This window comes from Giraffa tippelskirchi, chromosome 2 (assembly GCF_054371585.1).
Source record: "Giraffa tippelskirchi isolate mGirTip1 chromosome 2, T2T-mGirTip1v1.2.pri, whole genome shotgun sequence".
NCBI lineage: Eukaryota > Metazoa > Chordata > Mammalia > Artiodactyla > Giraffidae > Giraffa > Giraffa tippelskirchi.
In genome coordinates this window covers 120,187,417-120,206,710 of record NC_137276.1, presented here as the reverse complement: position 1 = coordinate 120,206,710, position 19,294 = coordinate 120,187,417, and the positions used below count along the sequence as shown (strand labels likewise).

At 38.5% G+C, this 19,294-nt stretch overlaps 1 protein-coding gene across 7 annotated transcripts in view; it reads right to left on the bottom strand.

The window, feature by feature from the left end:
- Positions 1-18,886, bottom strand: part of TBCE (tubulin folding cofactor E) — an 87,512-nt gene extending 68,626 nt beyond the window's left edge. For 2 of the 7 annotated variants that reach the window (XM_081570438.1, XM_081570435.1), the window contains exons 1-2: positions 18,830-18,886; positions 15,022-15,090 (exon numbers count right to left, since the gene is read on the bottom strand). Coding sequence is in view for 1 of the 7 variants with exons in the window: in XM_081570431.1 (XP_081426557.1) it covers positions 1,226-1,245 (20 nt within the window). In the remaining 6 variants the exon portion in view is untranslated. Of the gene's footprint in view, positions 1-1,225; positions 2,164-15,021; positions 15,091-18,818 lie in introns of those variants that run through there. The other 5 variants (XM_081570437.1, XM_081570433.1, XM_081570436.1 and 2 more) reach the window with 3 other exon arrangements.
- Between the last annotated feature and the right edge of the window lie 408 nt (positions 18,887-19,294).

Genomic DNA, 19,294 nt, shown 5'->3' with positions numbered 1-19,294 from the left:
CACCTTCTAAAACCCATTAACAGGGTAAACATTCCCACCTACATCCTCATGTGAATTCCAAGATCTCCTCCATAATTCATTTACGGATTCTTTTCTTAATATTACAACACCTGTACACCGGAAACTATCACAACATTGTAAACCAATTACACTACAAGAAAAACAAAAGCAAAACACCTAAAACTGAAAACCATATTCCACATGTGATGACTTGTGTGGGTTCAATGGTCTGAACATCACACCTCTATTAATATAGCCTAATATTACATTTCACTTTTTCTCCTTTTCATGGGAAAGACTGCTGCTTGCTATTAAGGCTGCAATGAAATAAACTATATCACTTTCTGATCATAAAATTAAAATGTTTAAATTTCACTATTTAATTATTACATTCCCTGTAATAGGAAATGGCAACCCACTCCAGAATTCTTGGCTGGAAAATCCCATGGACTCCTAGGAGCCTGGAGGACATATTCCACAAGGTTGCAAAGAGTCGAACACAACTGAGTGACTGAGCATACATATATTATTACATTACCCTAAAAAACAGTTTTCAATAGTTTTAAAAGTCCTTTCAAGTCTCATTAACATCTAAATAGAATTTCATTACAATAGAAACAGATATATAATTTCTGTTCTATTTCTTTTAACATTCTTCAAACATTTTTCTATACAGCCACAGAATCATAGTAACTAATTAAATCTTGACATGTAGATAACACAATTTAATCGTTTCTCTATTCTTATGTTTTTATTATTTACTATTCCAAAGAAAATAGCTAAAAATATATTTTAAAATTATTAGTATCCTTTTAAATATTTTCATAGGAAAAATTCTTGAGACAATTATTCCAAGTAAATAAATACACTTAAGATTCTAGAAAGCCATGACCAACTCATTCATCAAAAAAGAAGTACTAACACTGACACCAAGAGAAAATCTACTTGTTTATTTCTCAGGAATTCTCATCAAGAGCTTTCAAATCAGGCCTCTCTATCCTATATTTGTATAACTAATGTTTGAGGTAGGAGTTTAATACATTATATCATTATTATAAATGTAGAGCTTTACATTCATATATATTAAACATCAAATAATCCAACATATTAACTATCTCTCCTGTGTAGTTTTGTAAAAATGAAGACAAAAAAGAATATAAGACTCTAACCAAAGACAGAAACCCATGGGTAACACTTTTCAGTTACAACCCTTTCTATTACCCACCTCACATTCAAGAATGTCATGAACTTTGTGAAATGTTTCACTGAAATCAAAATACACTGTCAGTCAGGAGATACAATCCTGTCAATCAAACAGAGGAGGACCCGGGTAGAAGGCTTCAGTTCAATTCAATCGCTCAGTCGTGTCCGACTTTTTGCGACCCCATGGACTGCAGCACACCAGGCTTCCCTGTCCATCATCAACTCCTGGAGCCTACTCAAACTCACATCCATCGCGTCGGTGATGCCATCCAACTATCTCATCCTCTGTTGTCCCCTTCTCCTCCCACCTTCAATCTTTCCCAGCATCAAGGTCTTTTCCAATGAGTCGGTTCTTTGCATCAAGTGGCCAAAGTATTGGAGTTTCAGCTCCAGGATCAGTCCTTCCAATGAATATTCAGGACTGATTTCCTTTAGCGTGGATTGGTTGGATCTCCTTGCAGTCCAAGGGACTCTCAAGAGTCTTCTTCAACACCACAGTTCAAAAGCATCAATTCTTTGGCACTCAGCTTTCTTTATAGTCCAACTCTCACATCCATATGTGACTACTGGAAAAACCATAGCTTTCACCAGACGGACTTTTTTGGTAAAGTAATGTCTCTGCTTTTTAATATGCTGTCTAGGTTGGTCATCACTTTCCTTCCAAGGAGCAAGTGTCTTTTAATTTCACGGTTGCAGTCACCATCTGCAGTGATTTTAGAGCCCAGAAAAATAAAGTTTGTCACTGTTTTCATTGTTTCCCCATCTATTTGCCATGAAGTGATGGGACCGGATGCCATGATCTTAGTTTTCTGAATGTTGAGCTTTAAGCCAACTTTTCCACTCTCCTCTTTCACTTTCATCAAGAGGCTCTTTAGTTCTTCTTCACTTTCTGCCATAAGGGTGGTGTCATCTGCACATCTGAGGTTATTGATATTTCTCCCAGCAATCTTGATTTCAGCTTGTGCTTCATCCAGCCCAGCATTTCACATGATGTACTCTGTCTAGAAGTTAAATAAGCAGCGTGACAATATACAGACTTGACAGACTTGACATACTCCTTTCCCAATTAGGAACCAGTCTGTTGTTCCAGGTCTGGTTCTAACTATTGCTTCTCGACCTTCATTCAGGTCTCTCAGGAGGCAGGTAAGGTGGTCTGGTATTCCCATCTCTTTTGAGTATTTTCCAGAGTTTGTTGTGATCCACACACTCAAAGGCTTTAGCGTAGTCAATGAAGCAGAAGTAGCTGTTTTTCTAAAATTCTCTTGCTTTTTCTATGATCCAACGATGTTGACAATTTGACCACATGCATGATAAGTAATTAAATGAAAAAGGCATTAAACTTTTACAGTAATAAGATATCTTGAGACTGAGAAACCACACTCACACAACTTTTGTTACTTTTATATGACTACAATTGTTCTATTTTATCATTATTGTTAATCTCTTACTGTGTCTAATTCATAAATAAACTTGAGGGGGAAACACTATAATTAGAGGTACTATCTGCAGCTTTAGGAATCCACTGGGGGTTTTGAAACATAACCTCCACAGATAAGGAAGACTATTGCCATTTTTCTGTTTTTATATATATCTAAAAATGTTTAGGATTTGGACCCCTGATGGTCCAGTGGGTAGGCCTCTGACCTTCAATTGCTGGGGGCCCAGGTTAAATCCCTGGTTGGGGAACTACGCCTTCAGGCTAAGTGGCACAACCAAAAACTTAAGTTAAGGATTTAGAGTTTAAAAATATATATATTACTAAAAGCAACAAAAAAGAAAGAAAAGTGTTACTATACCCAAGGAGTGGGTTTTCTTACACTACTTTTTAGTCTAAATCAATCCTCAAAGCTATTGTCTTTAAGTTTTTTCACACGTTGATTTTGAGATTCTGCTATTTTTCTGAAGAGGTTTATCAGACGGTCTAAGTCACTGGGTTAGAACTGTCTCTTCCTCAACTTAGTAATCCCCTTTGCTTTTTTCTATGCATTCCCTTTTCACCTAAATTGTGAATAGCTAGTCATTCCCCCTTCCCACTAACAACACCTTTATTTGTATCTTATAGATACTTCCATACATATTTTATGCACATATAAGCAAATATATTCTTTTGTTTTTTTTTCTTTTATTTCTTTACACAAATGATGGCATACTATATATGTGATTCTGTTCCTTGTATTTTCATTCAATAATACATCCTAGAGACTTATCCAGAGCCATGTCAGGAGCGTTTAAATTTTTTATAGCTGCATAGGATTTGTATAGATATAACAATTTATATAACTAGTCTTCAAGCTGATGGACATTTAGGTTACTCCCAAGTTTTTGCTACTGCAAACAATATGTCGAGGATTAATCCTGTATATTTATCTTTTACAGCTGTGCAAAAATATCTGTAGGAAACATTCTCAAAATGGGTACTGCTAAGTCAACGTGTACGTGCATTTTTAATTCTGATAAGTAATGACAAATGCCCCTTTCTAGTGGCTGACCCTATTTACAATTCCATTAGCTGTATATAAGCCCCCATATCGTCACAACCTTGCCCTTCACAGAATATTAACACCCTTTTAGTTACCTGTCAGTCTGATAAATGAAATATGTATTTTATTTGCATTTCCTCTTATGAGAGCTAAGCATCTATTAATTTTGATCTCCTTTTTTGTGAAGTGCATGTTCAGAATCCTTTGTCAATTTCCTATTGGCTTATTGATCTTTTTCTTAATTGCCTTTTAAAATCTAAACTGTTTTCTGCATGGTCTTAATGATGAGATGCTACATAATTCCTCAAATAAAATAATTTGAAAAAAAACTGAATGGAGGGACATAAGCAGACATCTGCACACCCACTTTCACAGGAGTATTATTCACAACAGCCAAAAGGTGGAAATAATTCAAATGTCCATTGATGGAGGAATGGATAAAACAAATACAGTATATATACACACTGGATTACTCAGCCTTAAAATGAAGGAAATTCTACCACATGATACATGAATGAATCTCAGAAAAAACTACACTAAGCAAAATAAGCCAGTCACAAAAGGAAAAATACCATATGATTCCACCTAAGAGAGGTACCTAGGGTAGTCAACTTCAGACAGAAAGCAGAATCTTGGCTGCCATAGGCTGTGGTGAGGGGAAAATGAGTTGTTCAATGATGACAGTTTCAATTTGGCAAAATGAACAATGTTCTGAAGACAGATGGTACTGATAGCTGACCAATAATATAAACGTACTTAACACTACTAAACTATACATTTAAAAAAGGTTAAGATGGTAAATTTTATATTGTCTGTATTTTACTAGAATTCAAAAAATAATTTAAAATTTAACTCCCAAATTTTAGATTTTACAGAACTTTGATTCAGCTTTAACTGGGACACTGAATACTAAAGTATGGTAATTCTCTATTTTTAAATATATTTTCCTGATACCCAAGGACACAGTTCGCTTATACTCAACATTTTGTCTGGAGAGACTCACAAATAGTAGTTTCTTTTCCGACAACATTCAGGGTCTCCTACTTCACCTGTTTCTTCCTCCTTGTTAATGAGATTTCAAACCAAAGGAATCTTTTCTCTCATTTTGTTTTTTCCAAGAACTTAAATGATCCAAAAAAAAAAAAAATGGTCTTGTCCCTAGGAAGGAAAGGATCTCTGGCAGAATTTAAGATCACTGAAATCTTCCATCACACCTCTATCTTATTTTTGTGCTACTTTTACACTCTAGAGAGCAACAACCTTACTCTCCTTCTTACCATATGATCTATAGATATCTTCTCTCTCTCTTTCCTTTTGTCATTTATGCTTAACACTCTAATGCCAATATTCTTGCCTGCAAACAAGTACATGTATCTTCCTGATATACACTATCAATCTCACAAATCTTATATTGGATTGTTTTGAACAAAGATATATTTCCATTCAAATAATAAGCCTATCCCAGCAAATTTTAGTGACATTCGCAGTACTGCATATATCTTCCTAGAAAGGACCCTTGAGACCACAAGTTCAGTTACTGGGCTTTTGCTACAATCTCTCTTCCTAAATAAAATGTATGCCATAACAGCTATCTCAAAATAAATGTTACATTCATCACCACTTCGAAATTATAATACTTATTACACCTGCCACCAGAGTGTTATTTACTATTTTAGTGAAACACACACACAGTGAAGGGACTTCTCCCGTCAGTCCAGTGGTTAAACCTCTGCACTTCCCCTGCAGGCGGCACCAGTTCAATCCCTGGTTGGGGAACTGAGATCCTACATGTGGCACAGAGCGGCCAAGAACAAAACAAAGAAGAAACACACGTACTATTATATTACCATTTTTAAAGTATTTTGATAACTTTATTTCACAAAAACGATTTTATAGGAAATTCTGGGGGGTTTTTTTTCAGCTCTTTAAAAAAATTTTTTTTGGCTGTGCTGGGTCTTCCCAGCTGTATGCAGGCTTTCTCTAGTGGTGGTGAGAGGGAGCTGTTCTCTAGCTGCAGTGCATGGGCTTATCACTGGAGTGGCTTCTCTTGTCACAGAGCACAGGCTCTAGAGTTTGCGAGCTTCAGTAGTTGTGATGCTTGAGTTTAGTTCCCCCATGGCATGTGGAATCTTTCCAGACTAGGGATCAAACCTACGTCCCCTGTACTGGCAGGCAGATTCTTAACCATTGGACCACAGGTAAATCCTGAAATCCTCTTTTTTCTGTATTTAAAAATAGTCTAAGGAGTTCACAGGCTTCATCAGACTGTTAAGAGATCTTTATCTAAATAATCAATTAAGAAAACTGAAGGATATGAGAGGAATTCAGTGGTGAATCTTAAAAACAACAAAACATAATGATTGAAAATAAATTACAGCACTGTACAACGTACTTTCATTTTCCTTATTTTAACTGCACAATATTCTTTCAAAATGTTAGCAATTTCTCTAAAAATAACTGCTATCTTTTACCACTGGAAGAATCTTAACTTGGGAATGGCACCTAATGAAAGAACAAGAGTCACTGCTATGTTGGCAAAATGGTTTTTCCTATTTTCTGCCTCCTTTAGCCCAAACATTTTCCCCTTTTGGGAAGCGTATTTTCTTTGTCTAGTGGGCTACCCTTCCCCCACTACAGGAGTAGACACATGGCCCAGGACGGCCAGTCTGATGACTCTTTACCCCCATTTCTCTGCACACAGTAGTTGGTCCATGTGTGAAGATCCTTGCCCAGGCAGAGCCCATCTTCCAGAAAATGACATTGCAAAAAACTAAACAGAAATTTCAATTAAATAAGAGATCAGAAAGGGGGAGTTCTCATGCCCTACAATCTTAGCTCAGCCCAACAAGATGAAAGACTCCTTTTCCTGAAAGGCTTCAGCCAATGGAAAACCGTGGACCCTGTTTATTTAGCCCTCCCAACTTCCCTTTATAAAACCTTTCTTCTTTCCATGCAGTTCAAGGACATGCACATGGCCCATCCCAGAGTTCCAATTCCCTGCTGATCCCAAATAAAACCATCTTTGGTTTTATTTGGAGAGAAGTGGCAGTCTACTTGTTCCAAGTCAAAAGTGGACCCTTGAAGAGAGGATTCATCTCTCTCTTTCTCAAAATCTTAAAACAAAAGGACCACTTAAACCTGGACAACTGAGGGACACCTTTGCTACTATGCGGAAAAAACTTGTCTGAAAACAAGGCCAAACAGAAAAGCAGAGTTGACCCAGCTATGCTTAAAACCTTTCATTAGACCAGTTCAATGAACCATGAAATTATTTGTTTTGTTCATATAAATTTTAGCTGGGATTGTCCTGCAACTGAAAGAATACTGAAAAATAAGTAAGAATTTAGGTTATATTTGTCCTATTTAATATTATATGGATGTTATATGCAGCCAGTTGGCTGGATAAAAATATTACATGTTAGCTATGGGAGAACTGGACAACTTAACCTCAGTTTCCCCATCTGCAAAATACAGTAATATTAGGAGCACAGGGCTGTTGTAAGAATTAAATGAGTTACTATGTGTAGAAAGGTTCAACACACAGTAAATGTATTAGTCATTTAAGATCATAAATGAGATTCTATTCAGTCATGTCCAATTCTTTGTGACCCTATGGATTGTAGTCCACCAGGCTCCTCTGTCCATGGGATTTCCCAGGCAATACTAGAATGGGTTGCCATTTCCTTCTCCATAGATAGAGAAAAATATTCCACAAATCAAAAGAAATACAAGTTCAAAATAACAGAAGCTGAGGCTGGAGACAAGATGGCGGAGTAGAAGTACTTGAGCTCAACTCCTTTCACGAAAATACCAAAGTCACAACTAACGGCTGAACAACCATTGACAAAAAAGAATTGAACCTACCAAAAAAGATATTCTATACCCAAAGACAATGAGATGGTAGGAGGGGTACTTTTGCAATACAGGCAAAATCCCTACCTCCTGGGTGGGCAACTCACAAGCTGGAAAGTAATTATATCCCAGAGGTTCTCTCATAGGAGTGAGAGTTCTTAGCCCCACATCAAGCTCTCCACCCTGGGGAGTCAGGCATCAAGAGGAGTCCCCATAGAATCTACCTTTGAAGGCCAGAGTGTTTTACTGCAGGAGCTCCATAGCACTGGGAGAAACACAGGTTCCACTCTTGGAGCTCACACACAAGTTTTCATGTGTACTGGGACCCAGGGCAAAGCACCGACTCCACAGAAGCCTTGGCCAGACCTACCTGGGGGTCTCAGAAGGTCTCCTGGGGAGCAGGGGTTGGCAATAACTCACCTTGGGGGCAAAAGCACTGATTGCAGATGCCCCAAGGAATACTCACCAGTATGAACTCTCCCAGAGATCACCATTTTGGCAGCAAGACCCAGGCTCCACTGCTGGGACACCTCAGGACAACCAACCAAAGAGGTGGGACACGGTCCCACCCATCAGCAGACAGGTTGCTGAGTCATCCAAAGATAACAGTCACCTATAAACACACCCACTGAGATAGCCCTGCCCACCAGAGGGACAAGACCCAGCTCCACCCACCTGTGGGCAAGAACCAGTCCCTCCCACCAGGAAGCCTGCACAAGCACCAATATAAACTTCACGCACCAGGAGGCAGACATCAGAACCAAGAAAATTACAATCCTGCAGCCTGAGGGACAGAGTCTACACAGAGAAAGTTAAGACAAAATGAGACATCATCAGAGAAATAAATTCTAGAGGGAGCAACAAGATAAAACCCAAGAAGAACAACTAAGCAAAGTGGAGACAGGCAATCTACCTGAAAAGGAATTCAAAGTGATGATAGTAAAGATGGTCCAAGATCCCAGAAAAAGACTAGGGGCACAGACTAAGAGGATACAACAAACGTTTAAAAAAGAGCTAGAAGCTTTAAAGAACAAACTGAGATGAACAATACAATAACTGCAATGAAAAGTACACTAGAAGGAATAAATAGAATAAATGAGACAGAAGAACAAGTAAGTGAACTGGAAGACAGAGACTGATGGAAATCACTGCTGTGGAACAGAATAAAGAATGAGAAAAAAATGAGGACAGTCTAGGAGACCTCTGGGACAGCAATAAATGCACCAACATCTGCAGCATAGGAGTCCTAGAAGGAGGAAAGAGAGAAAAGGCCTGGGAAAATATCTGAAGAGATAATAGCAAAAACTTTTCTAACATGGGAAAAGAAACACTCAAGTCCAGGAAGTGCAAAGAGTCCCACATAGGATTAACCCAAGGAGGAACACATGGAGACGCATGTTAATCGAACCGACAAAAAGAAAACATTAAAAGCAACAAAAACATACAAAGGAATCCCCATAGGGTTAATAGTTGATTTTTCAGCAGAAACTCTGCAGGCCAGAAGGGACTGGCACAATATATTTAAAGTAATGAAAAGGAAAAACCTATAATCAAGAATACTTTTACCCAGCAAGGCTCTCGTTAAGGTTTGCCAGAGAAATCAAAAACTTCAAAGACAAGCAAAAAGAAAAAAAAAAGCTAAGTGAATCCAGCACCACCAAACCAGTTTTACAACAAATGCTAAAGATCTTTTCCAAAAGATCATTTTCCAAAAGAAAATGCTACAATTAGAAACATGAAAACTATAAATGAGGAAGTTCACTGGTAAAGGCAAACATATAGTAAAGGTAGGAAAACATCCACACATAAATATGGTATCAAGATCAGCAATCATGAGAAGAGAAGACTTCAAATGGAGAATATTGGGAACACATTTGAAATTAAGTGACCAGCAACTTAAAACAATCTAGTACAGTAGACTGCTATATCAAAACCTCATCGTGGGAATTCTCTAGTGGTCCAGTGGTTAGGACTCTGCTTTCACTGCAGCGAGTCCAGGTTTCATCCTTGGTCAGGCAACTAAGATCCCACAGCCACATGGTGTGGCCAAAAAACCTCACAGTAACCACAATCTGAAAACCTACAATAAATACACACAAAAAGAAAAAGGAATCCAAACACAACACTAAAGTCAGTCACCAAATCACAGGAGAATAAGAGAGGAAGGAAAGAAACAAGACCTACAAAAATGAATCCAAAACAATTTAACAAAATGGCAATAAGAAATACATATCGATAATTATCTTAAACAGAAATGGATTAAATGCTCCAACCAAAAGGCACACTGGCTGAATGAATACAAAAACAAAACCCTTATATATGCTCTCTACAAAAGATACACTTCACATGTAGGGATACGTACAGACTGAAAGTGAGGAGATAGAAAAAGGCTTTCCATGCAAATAGAAACCAAAAGAAAGCTGGAAAAGCAATATTCATATCAGACAAAATAAACTTTAAAATAAGGACTGCTATGAGAGACAAAGAAGGACACTACATAATGATCAAGGGATTAGTCCAAGAACAAAATAAAACAATTGTAAATATATATGCATCCAACACGTGAGTACCTCAAGAATTACGACAAATGTTAAGAGACATTAAAGGAGAAATTGACAATAACACAATAACAGTGGGGGACTTTAATACCCCACTTACATCAACAGACAGACCATTCAGACAGAAAAATCGATAAGGAAACACAAGGCTTAAACAACACATTAGGAGGAGAAGACATATAGGAGAAGGGGGCAACAGGATGAGATGGTTGGATGGCATCATCGACTCAGTGGACATGAGTTTGCACAAACTCCTGGAGATAGTGAAGGACAGGGAAGCCTGGCGTGCTGCAGTCCACAGGGTCACAAAGCGTCAGACACAACTGAGCGCCTGAACAACAACATAGAGCATTCCATGCAAAAGCAGCAGAATACACGTTCTTTTCAAGTGAACAGGGAACATTCACCAGGACTGACCACATACTGAGCCACAAAGCAAGCCTTGATAAATTTAAGAAAACTGAAATCATATCAAGCATCTTTTCTAACCACAATGCTATGAGATTAGAAATCAACTACAAGGGAAAAAAACTGCAAAGCAACATGGAGGCTAAACAATATGCTACTAAATGACCAATGGATCACTGAAGAAATCAAAGAGGAAATTAAAAAAATACCCAGAGACAAATGAAAACAAAAATATGATGATCCAAAACCTATGAGACACAGAAAAGCAGTTCTAGGAGGGAAGTTTATGGCAATACAATCTTACCTCAGGAAAAAAGAAAAATCCCAAATAAACAACCTAAACGTACATCTAAAGCAACCAGATAAAGAAGAAATTCTAAAGTTAGTAGAAGGAAAGAAATCATAAATATCAGAGCAGAAATAAATGAAATACAGACAAGGAAAACAACAGAAAAGATCAATGACACTAAATGCTGGTTCTTTGAAAAGACAAATAGACCTGATAAACCTTTAGCCAGATTCATCAGGGAAAAAAGGGAGAGGGTTCAAGTCAATAATATTAGAAATGAAAATGGAGGAGTTAGAACTAACACCACAGAAATAAAAAGGATCATGAGAGACTACTAAACACAAATATATATATATATGGCATATATATATATATATATATATGCCAATAAAATGAACAACATAGAAGAAATGGACAAATTCTTAGAAAGGTATAATCTTCCAAGACTGAACCAGGAAGAAACAGAAAATATAAACAGATCTATCACAAGGACTGAAATTGAAATAATGATTAAAAGACTTTCAACAAACAGGGACTTCCCTGGCAAGATAAGACTATTCCTTATTCCTGGATAAGACTCTGCACTCTTAATGCAGGGGGCCGAGGTTCAATCCCTGGTCAGTGAACTAGATCCCATGTGCCACAACCAAGAGCTGGTATATCCTAAATAAAAATTTTTAAAAAGAAAAAACTCTCGACAAACAAAAGCCCAGGACCAGATGGATTCACGGAAGAATTCTATCATACATTTAGAAAAGAGTTAATACCTATCCTTTTGAAACTCTTCCAAAAGCTTGCAGTGGAAGGAATACTCCCAAATTCATTACGTTAGGCCACCACCACCGATGCAAAAACCAGACAAAGATACCACAAAAAAAGAAAATTACAAGCCAATATCACTGATGAATACAGATGCAAAAATCCTCAACAAAATACCAGCAAACTGAACCCAACAATGCATTAAACAGATCATACACTAGATTATTAGGTGAGATTTATTCCTGGGATGAAGGATTTTTCAATATCTGCACATCAATCAGGATGATACACCACATTAACAAATTGAAGAACAAAAACCATATGATCATCTCAACAGATACAGAAAATGCTTGTGATAAAAGTCAACACTTATTCATTCATGATAAAAAGTCTCCAGAAAGTGGACATAGAGGGAACTTACCTCAACGTAATAAAAGTCATATATGACAAGCCCATGGCTAACATCATCCTCAATGGTGAAAAGCAGAAAGCCTTTCCTCTAAGATCAGGAACAAGACAAGGATATCCACTCATTCCACTTTTATTCAACATACTTTTGAAGTGCTAGCCACAGCAATCAGAGAAGAAAAAATACATAAATAAAAGGAGCCCAAATTGGAAAAGAAGTAAAATTGTCACTGTTTGTAGATGACATGATACTATATATCAGTACAGTTCAGTCGCTCAGTTGTGTCCAATGCTTACTATACATATGAAATCATGAAGATGCTACCAGAATACTACTGAGCTAATTAATGAATTTGGTAAAGTTGCAGGATACAAAATTAATACACAGAAGGGCTTTTCTGGCAGTCCAGTGGTTAAGACTCTGTGCTTCCACTGCCGGGGGCGTGGGTTTAATCTCCAGTTGAGGAAGCTACGATCACATATGCCGTGCAGCACATCCAAAAAACACAAAAAAACATACAAAAAACCTAAATTAATACACAAAAGTCTGTTGCACTCTATTCACTAGTGAAAGAGAAACTAAGGAAATAATCCCATTTATCACATCAAAAGAATAAAATACCTAGGAATAAAACTACTAAAGGAGGCAAAAGACCTGTACTCTGAAAACTAAATGATGATGATGATGAAAGGAACTGAAGACAGTGGGGGGTAGTAGAAAAAGAAAAAAAATTGAAGATGAGACAAACAGAAAAATAGACCATGTTCTTGGATTGAAGAATCAATTCAGTTAAAATGACTATACTACCCAAGGCAATCTTCACACTCAATGCAAATCCCCATCAAATTACCAATGGCATCTTTCACAGAACTAGAACAAAAACTTTTGTAATTTGTAGGGAAACACAAAAGACCAATAATAGCTAAAATGATCCTGAGAAAGAAAAACAAAGGTGGAAGAATCAGGCTCCCTGACTTTAGAAAATGCTATAGCCGTTAAAAGAGTACAGATAGCACTGGCATAAAAACAGCAATACAGAACAACAGACCAGGACAGAATGTCCAGTAACAGGTTTCCCTGATGGCTTAGTGGTGAAGAACCCACCTGCCAACGCAGGGTTTGATCCTTGGTCCAGGAAGACCCCACATGCTGCAGTGCAACTAAGTCCATGCATCACAGCAACTGAGCCAGTGCACCACAACAAGAGAGACCACAGCAATGAGAAGCCTGGGCTCCACAACCAGAGAGACCACGGCAATGAGAAGCCTGTGCACCACAACTAAAGAGCAGCCCCTGTCACTGCAATTAGAGAAAAGCCCACTCAGCAACAAAGATTTAGCAGAGCCAAAAATAAATAAAATTATTAAAAAAAAAACAAAACACTTAAAAGCTTTTGCAGAGCAAAAGAAACCATAAACAAAAAGACAACCCACAAAATGGGAGAAAATATTTGCAAATGAGACAACTGACAAGGGATTAATCTCCAAAATATACAAACAGTTCATGTAGCTCTATATATTAAAAAAAGAAAGTCCAATCAAAAAATTGGCAGAAGATCTAAATAGACATTTCTCCAAAGACACACATATGGCCAAAAAGCACATGAAAAGAGGCTCAACGTCTCTAATTATTAGAGAAATGCAAATTAAAATTATATGGTATCACCTCACAGCTATCAGCATGGCCATCAAAAAGTCTACAGGGACTTCACAGGTGGTCCACTGGTTAAGAGTGGGCCTGTCAATGCAGGTGACATGGGTTTAATTCCTGGTCTGGGAAGATCCCACGTGCAGCAGAGAAACCAAGTCCATGTGCCACAACTACTAAGCCCATGTGCTGCAACTAACAAAGCCCACACACCCTAGAGGCCATGCTCTGCAACAAGAAAAGCCACTGCAATGAGGTCCATGCACTGCAGCCAGAGAAAGCCCACAGGCAGCAACAAAAACTCAGCACAGCCAAAAATAAATAAATATGTTTTAAGTCAACAAACAATAAATGCTAGAGAGGGTATGAAGAAAAGGGAACCTCCCTACACTGTTGTTGGGAATGTAAATTGGTACAACAATTATAGAGAACAGTATGGAGTTTCCTTTAAAAAACTAAAAATAGGCCTATTGTATGATCCAGCAATCCCACTCCTGGAATGTATCTGGCTGTCCTCAGTCGTGTCTGACTCTTTGCGACTCTATGGACTGTAGCCCACCAGGCTCCTCTGTCCATGGGATTTCCCAAGCAAGAATATTGGAATGGGTTGTCATTTCCTCCTCCAGGGGGCCTTCCTGATCCAGGGATTGAACCTGTGTCTCCTGCGTCTCCTGCACTGGCAGGCAGATTCTTGACCACTGAGCTTCCTGGGAAGCCCATGTATCTGGAGAAAACTAAAATTTGAAAAGATATGTGCACACAATGTTCACAGCAGCACTATTTCAGTTCAGTTCAGTTGCAACTCTTTGTGACCCCGTAGACTGCAGCATGCCAGGCTTCCCTGTTCATCACCAACTCCCAGAGCTTGCTCAAACTCATGGCCATCAAGTTGGTGATGCCATCCAACCACTACAGTCAAGGCATGGAAGCAACCTAAATGACCACTGACAGAAGAATGGATAAATAAGATGTGGTACATATAGGCACTGGAATATTATTCAGCCATAAAAAAGGATGAAACAATGCCACTTGCCGCAACATGGATGAAACTATATATCATCATATTAAGTGAACTAAGTCAGACAGAAATATTATATCCTATATCCTATGTGGAATCTAAAAATAAAATGATACCAATGAACTTATTTACAAAACAGAAACAGAACTCCAGACTCTGAAAATAAACTTATGGTTACCAGGGGGGAAAGGAAGAGGGAGAGATAAAGAAGAATATGAAAAAGGATATATGTATAAATGAATCACGTGCTATACACCTGAAACTAACACTGTAAATCAACTCTTTAATAAAATAAAAATTTAATTAAAAAAAAGAATAACAGTAGTTGACATGGAGAAGTTTAATCCCAGTGAGCCTATTCCACCAGTAGGTACTGATTCAGTTACCACATCTCCTACCTTGTTTAGCCACCAAGGGATCCAAAAAGATGTTTGATGCCCAACAGAAAAAGTGAGAACACTGGCACTCTGTGAATTAATTTTAGAGAAAATCTTTTCAATATGTATTGTTATCTTTCTAAACGTATTTTACTTTATCTTTCCTGCTATTTGTTCAAAATTGTACTAAAATAATTTAGCATGAGGTCTGAAGTATCAGAAGGCAATGGCACCCCATTCCAGTACTCTTGCCTGGAAAATCCCATGGATGGAGGAGCCTGGTAGGCTACAGTCCATGGGGTTGCTAAGAGTCGGACACGACTGAGCTACTTCACTTTCACTTTTCCCTTTCATGCACTTGAGAAGGAAATGGCAACCCACTTCAGTATTCTTGCCTGGAGAATCCCAGGGATGGCGGACCCTGGTGGGCTGCCATCTATGGGGTCGCACAGAGTCGGACACGACTGAAGCAACTTAGCAGCAGCAGCAGCAGCTGAACTATCATTCACACACCGACATTTATCAAGTAGAAAACAACATCAACAGGAAACATGCTTCACTGAGATTCAGGAGCTCTAGGTAGTAATCCTGGCTCAGGCACTTACAAGCTATGAATTCTGACATTCATTAACCTTTCTGTCACCAAGATTATAAGCAAGTAGAAGACAGTCTCTTGTAAGGAACTTAAGAGTTTAATTAGGAGAGATAACTAACAGCAACCAATTAAGACCTAGAATTAGTAATGTAAGGGTCAAATTCAGTAACTGAGAAGAAACAGGAGGGTTAAGAGTGAGGCAGATTCCATGTGGAAACCATTCTGATTAAGCTGATGGAAATATGCAGCAGAAATTAAGAGAACAAGCTTTTCAGATCGTGAAATCTAACAGGGTTTCACTGATTGGAGATTTAGGTTGGGAAACAACAGAAAGTGGGAATACAATACCTTCGAATAGTATGGGCAAAAATGACCACCTAAAATGTAACAACTTCTGAGTTTTAATAGCCCAATTTTAAAGAAACCCACCTGTGGTCCTTTTTAAAAAGAAATTTGATTGTTGTAAAATACACATACCATAAAATTTATTACCTTAACCATTTTTAAGTGCACAGTTCAGTGGCATTACATACATTCACCCACCGCTGTGCAACCAATCACCAAAACTTGTCTTGCAAAACTGAAAATCTATACCCATTAAACAACTCCCATAACCTCCTCTCCCCAGCTCCCACCTTCTATTTCTATTAACTTGCCTACTCTAAATATGTCATAAAAGTCAAAGCATACAGTTGTCTTTTGGTGACCAGCTTACTTAGCATAATGTCCTGCTGTCGTCTATGCACATCATACCTGATGTCAAAGACCATGTCAAAGTTCTACTACATCCTCACAGTATTCCTTGGCCCTCACACACTGAATTGTCTCACATCATTTTAAGTAGTGCCTCCAAAAAGCTTTAGGTTTTCTGAAGAGGCTGTAGACATGTCTTCTCTCTCAAACACCAATGACTTAAATCCACACCAAACCTACAATTTTCAAGACACAGCTATACAACTATATGAAACAGAATAAAATGAATGAACCAGGTTGTGCCTTTTCTCCACATACTTTCAAATACCACCAAATCTTCCCATACAACTCTTCCACAAATTCATCCCACCTGCTCCTAATAACCAGCAAACTATTAAAATTCCCTTTCTGGTAGTCTCTACCTACTTTCTGGGCAATATTAATTTCATAATAATATCTATCATATTTTCTAGTGGACTCTTTTGCACATTTCAGAGCAAAAAGGGAAGGGAGGAAAAGTATCATATATTTAAAAACAAAACTTTGAGTGCTAAGTATACAGTAAATATTTTATTAATGTATATGACAAATTTACTTTGTAATAAACCAAAAAGGAAAAAAAATGAAGACCACCAGAAAATAGTAACAACTACTAGTTTTATTGAACATTTACACCATACAAAAATAAATATTGAGATGATCCAGGAAGCCTGTTAAAAAACCAGTAACTTACAAGTAAAAACAATACTGTTTTGCAAAATTTTTTGATTAGTTTCAATTATGCACAGTAAAATTAAAATTAACTACATTAATTTTAAACCACAATAAAATTAAAATTAACCACTATAAGAACAGAAATAAAGTATATAGAATAACGTGTCTTCAAACAAGTAGAAGGAAAAAGAGAAGATAAAACAAAACCTCAATTCAAAAAAAGGCAAGGAAAGAGAAAGAAAAAGGGCAGAAAGTACAAATTATAAAATGATAAAAAAAAAAGTTTTTTCAACAATTATATTATAGATAGCCCACTAAAAGCCAGGTATTGTTTTCAGCACTAGGGATACAGTTGTAAACAAAATACAGAAAAATACCAGCTCTCATAAATAAGCTTCTATGGTAGTGGGGTAAACACTGCTGAGCCAAAGAAATGAACCAATCCCACAGCAGGTCATATGGTGATACGCAGAAGGATGAGTACAACAGAAATGTAAGGGAAGGCTATGCCAGGGAAGTCTTCACTGAAAAGTTAAAAAAATATATATGAAAGAGGTAAGGGATTAAACCATGTGGACATTCAGACAAAGGAACTGCAAGTGTGAATATTTTAAGGTTAGGATGTGCCTGAGGCACCAGAGTAAAGGGGGAGAGAAGCTGGAGATTAGATCAGAGATATAGCAAGGGCCAGATCAGAAAGCACCTTGAGGGTCATTCTAAAGAATCTAGATTTCAATCTGAGCGAAATGGGTAGTCCGTGGAGAGTTTTTTGAGAGGAGGGAGATAATCTGATCTTTTTTTTTTTTTTTAAGAAGAATCACTCTAGATGTGATGGAAAGGCTCAAATAAGAAAAAGCAGACTGTTTAGGTGCCTACTGCAGGAATCCAGGTGAAAGACAGCTGTAATTTCGATAAGGGGAGGTGGTGAGAGGGCTTGGGCCTCTGGATAGATTCTGAAGGCTGAGTTCTTGTTTTTGCTGCTGATAGATTACATGTGTGTGAGAAAGAGATGAGTCAAGGATGACTCAAAAGGTTGTGGCTTGAACAATACCTCAGAAATAACTGAATGTAAGTACAATAAGGCTGCCAGTCAAAAGGCACAGGCTGTCCACTTAGATTTGAAAAAAAAAATACCCAGCAATATGCTATTTATAAAAGTATACAAAAAGGCTAAAACTAAAAAAGATGAAAAAAGCTGAGACAAATAACAAACAACATTCCTCATGGCTATATTAACGCGAGACAAAAGAGAAGTCTGTACTCTTAATCTGTCTACTCTTTCTGTAACAGTTTGGCATTTGTGAGTCCTGTTTTCCCAACGGGACTGTAGTTTCTTTAGGGACAGGGATACCACACCCTCATTTGGATCCACCCACAACCTAGGACAGTCCTCTCGTCTGTGAATACTAGGTAAAACTTGTAAATACGTTCTCCACCCACTTAACATTATTTCTCCTTCATCATAAATGTTAAGGGATCTGAAAGGTCAGAGTTGGTTCTCTAACCTGACACCAAGTCGTGGGTAGCCTGTACCATTTTCACCTATTCCCAAGTGACAAGTCAATAGGCTTTTCGGTGAAGTGCAATGCAGTGTGCCCCGCTCGCCCGCAGCTGGCCCAGGCCCGAGACCCCGCCCGCCCCCCGACTGCTCCCTGTAGACTAAGGGCAGATGGATTCGGTCAAAGCCTCAGGGAGCAGACCACGCCCAGCAATCTGGGAAGTTTCTAAAAAAGGGAAAAAAGACCGAGAGCCCTGCAGGGTTGCAATGGTCACGAGCCAGCCAGGAATGCACGGTTCCTCCGCAACCCAGACTCACCCCAAGCTCACCTGCCTGCAGCCAGCCAGGGTGGTCTGAGCGACAGCCCCGGGCACGCGCCTTGCCCCAAGGCAGCTTCCGGCTCTGGCCGGAAGAGCTCCTTTAGGACGACAGGAAGTCCCGCCCCCGAGGGCAGGAGCTGCAGCAGCCGAATCTCAGCGGTATCAACTCAAAGTCTGGGTGGCCGGAGGTGTGGTCAGCCCGCCCAAATCCAGGCAAGCACTCGGCCCCTGGGCTGACCCAGCGATGCCCCCGAAACTTGGGATGACAGAAAGAAGGAACGCGCTCGTTCCAGTTTACTAGTTATCACGGGAGCGAGCTACAAGTCCTGTATGAAATTCAGTCTCATGTTCCTGGAGAATTTACCACGTAGGAAGCCCGTGGTGGTCATAGAAAAGAAACTAGTGTTGATGTCTCAAACGCTAGGGGGAAAAAATTTAACGTCCTGAATTGTAAGGCAGAATGAAAGTAAATGC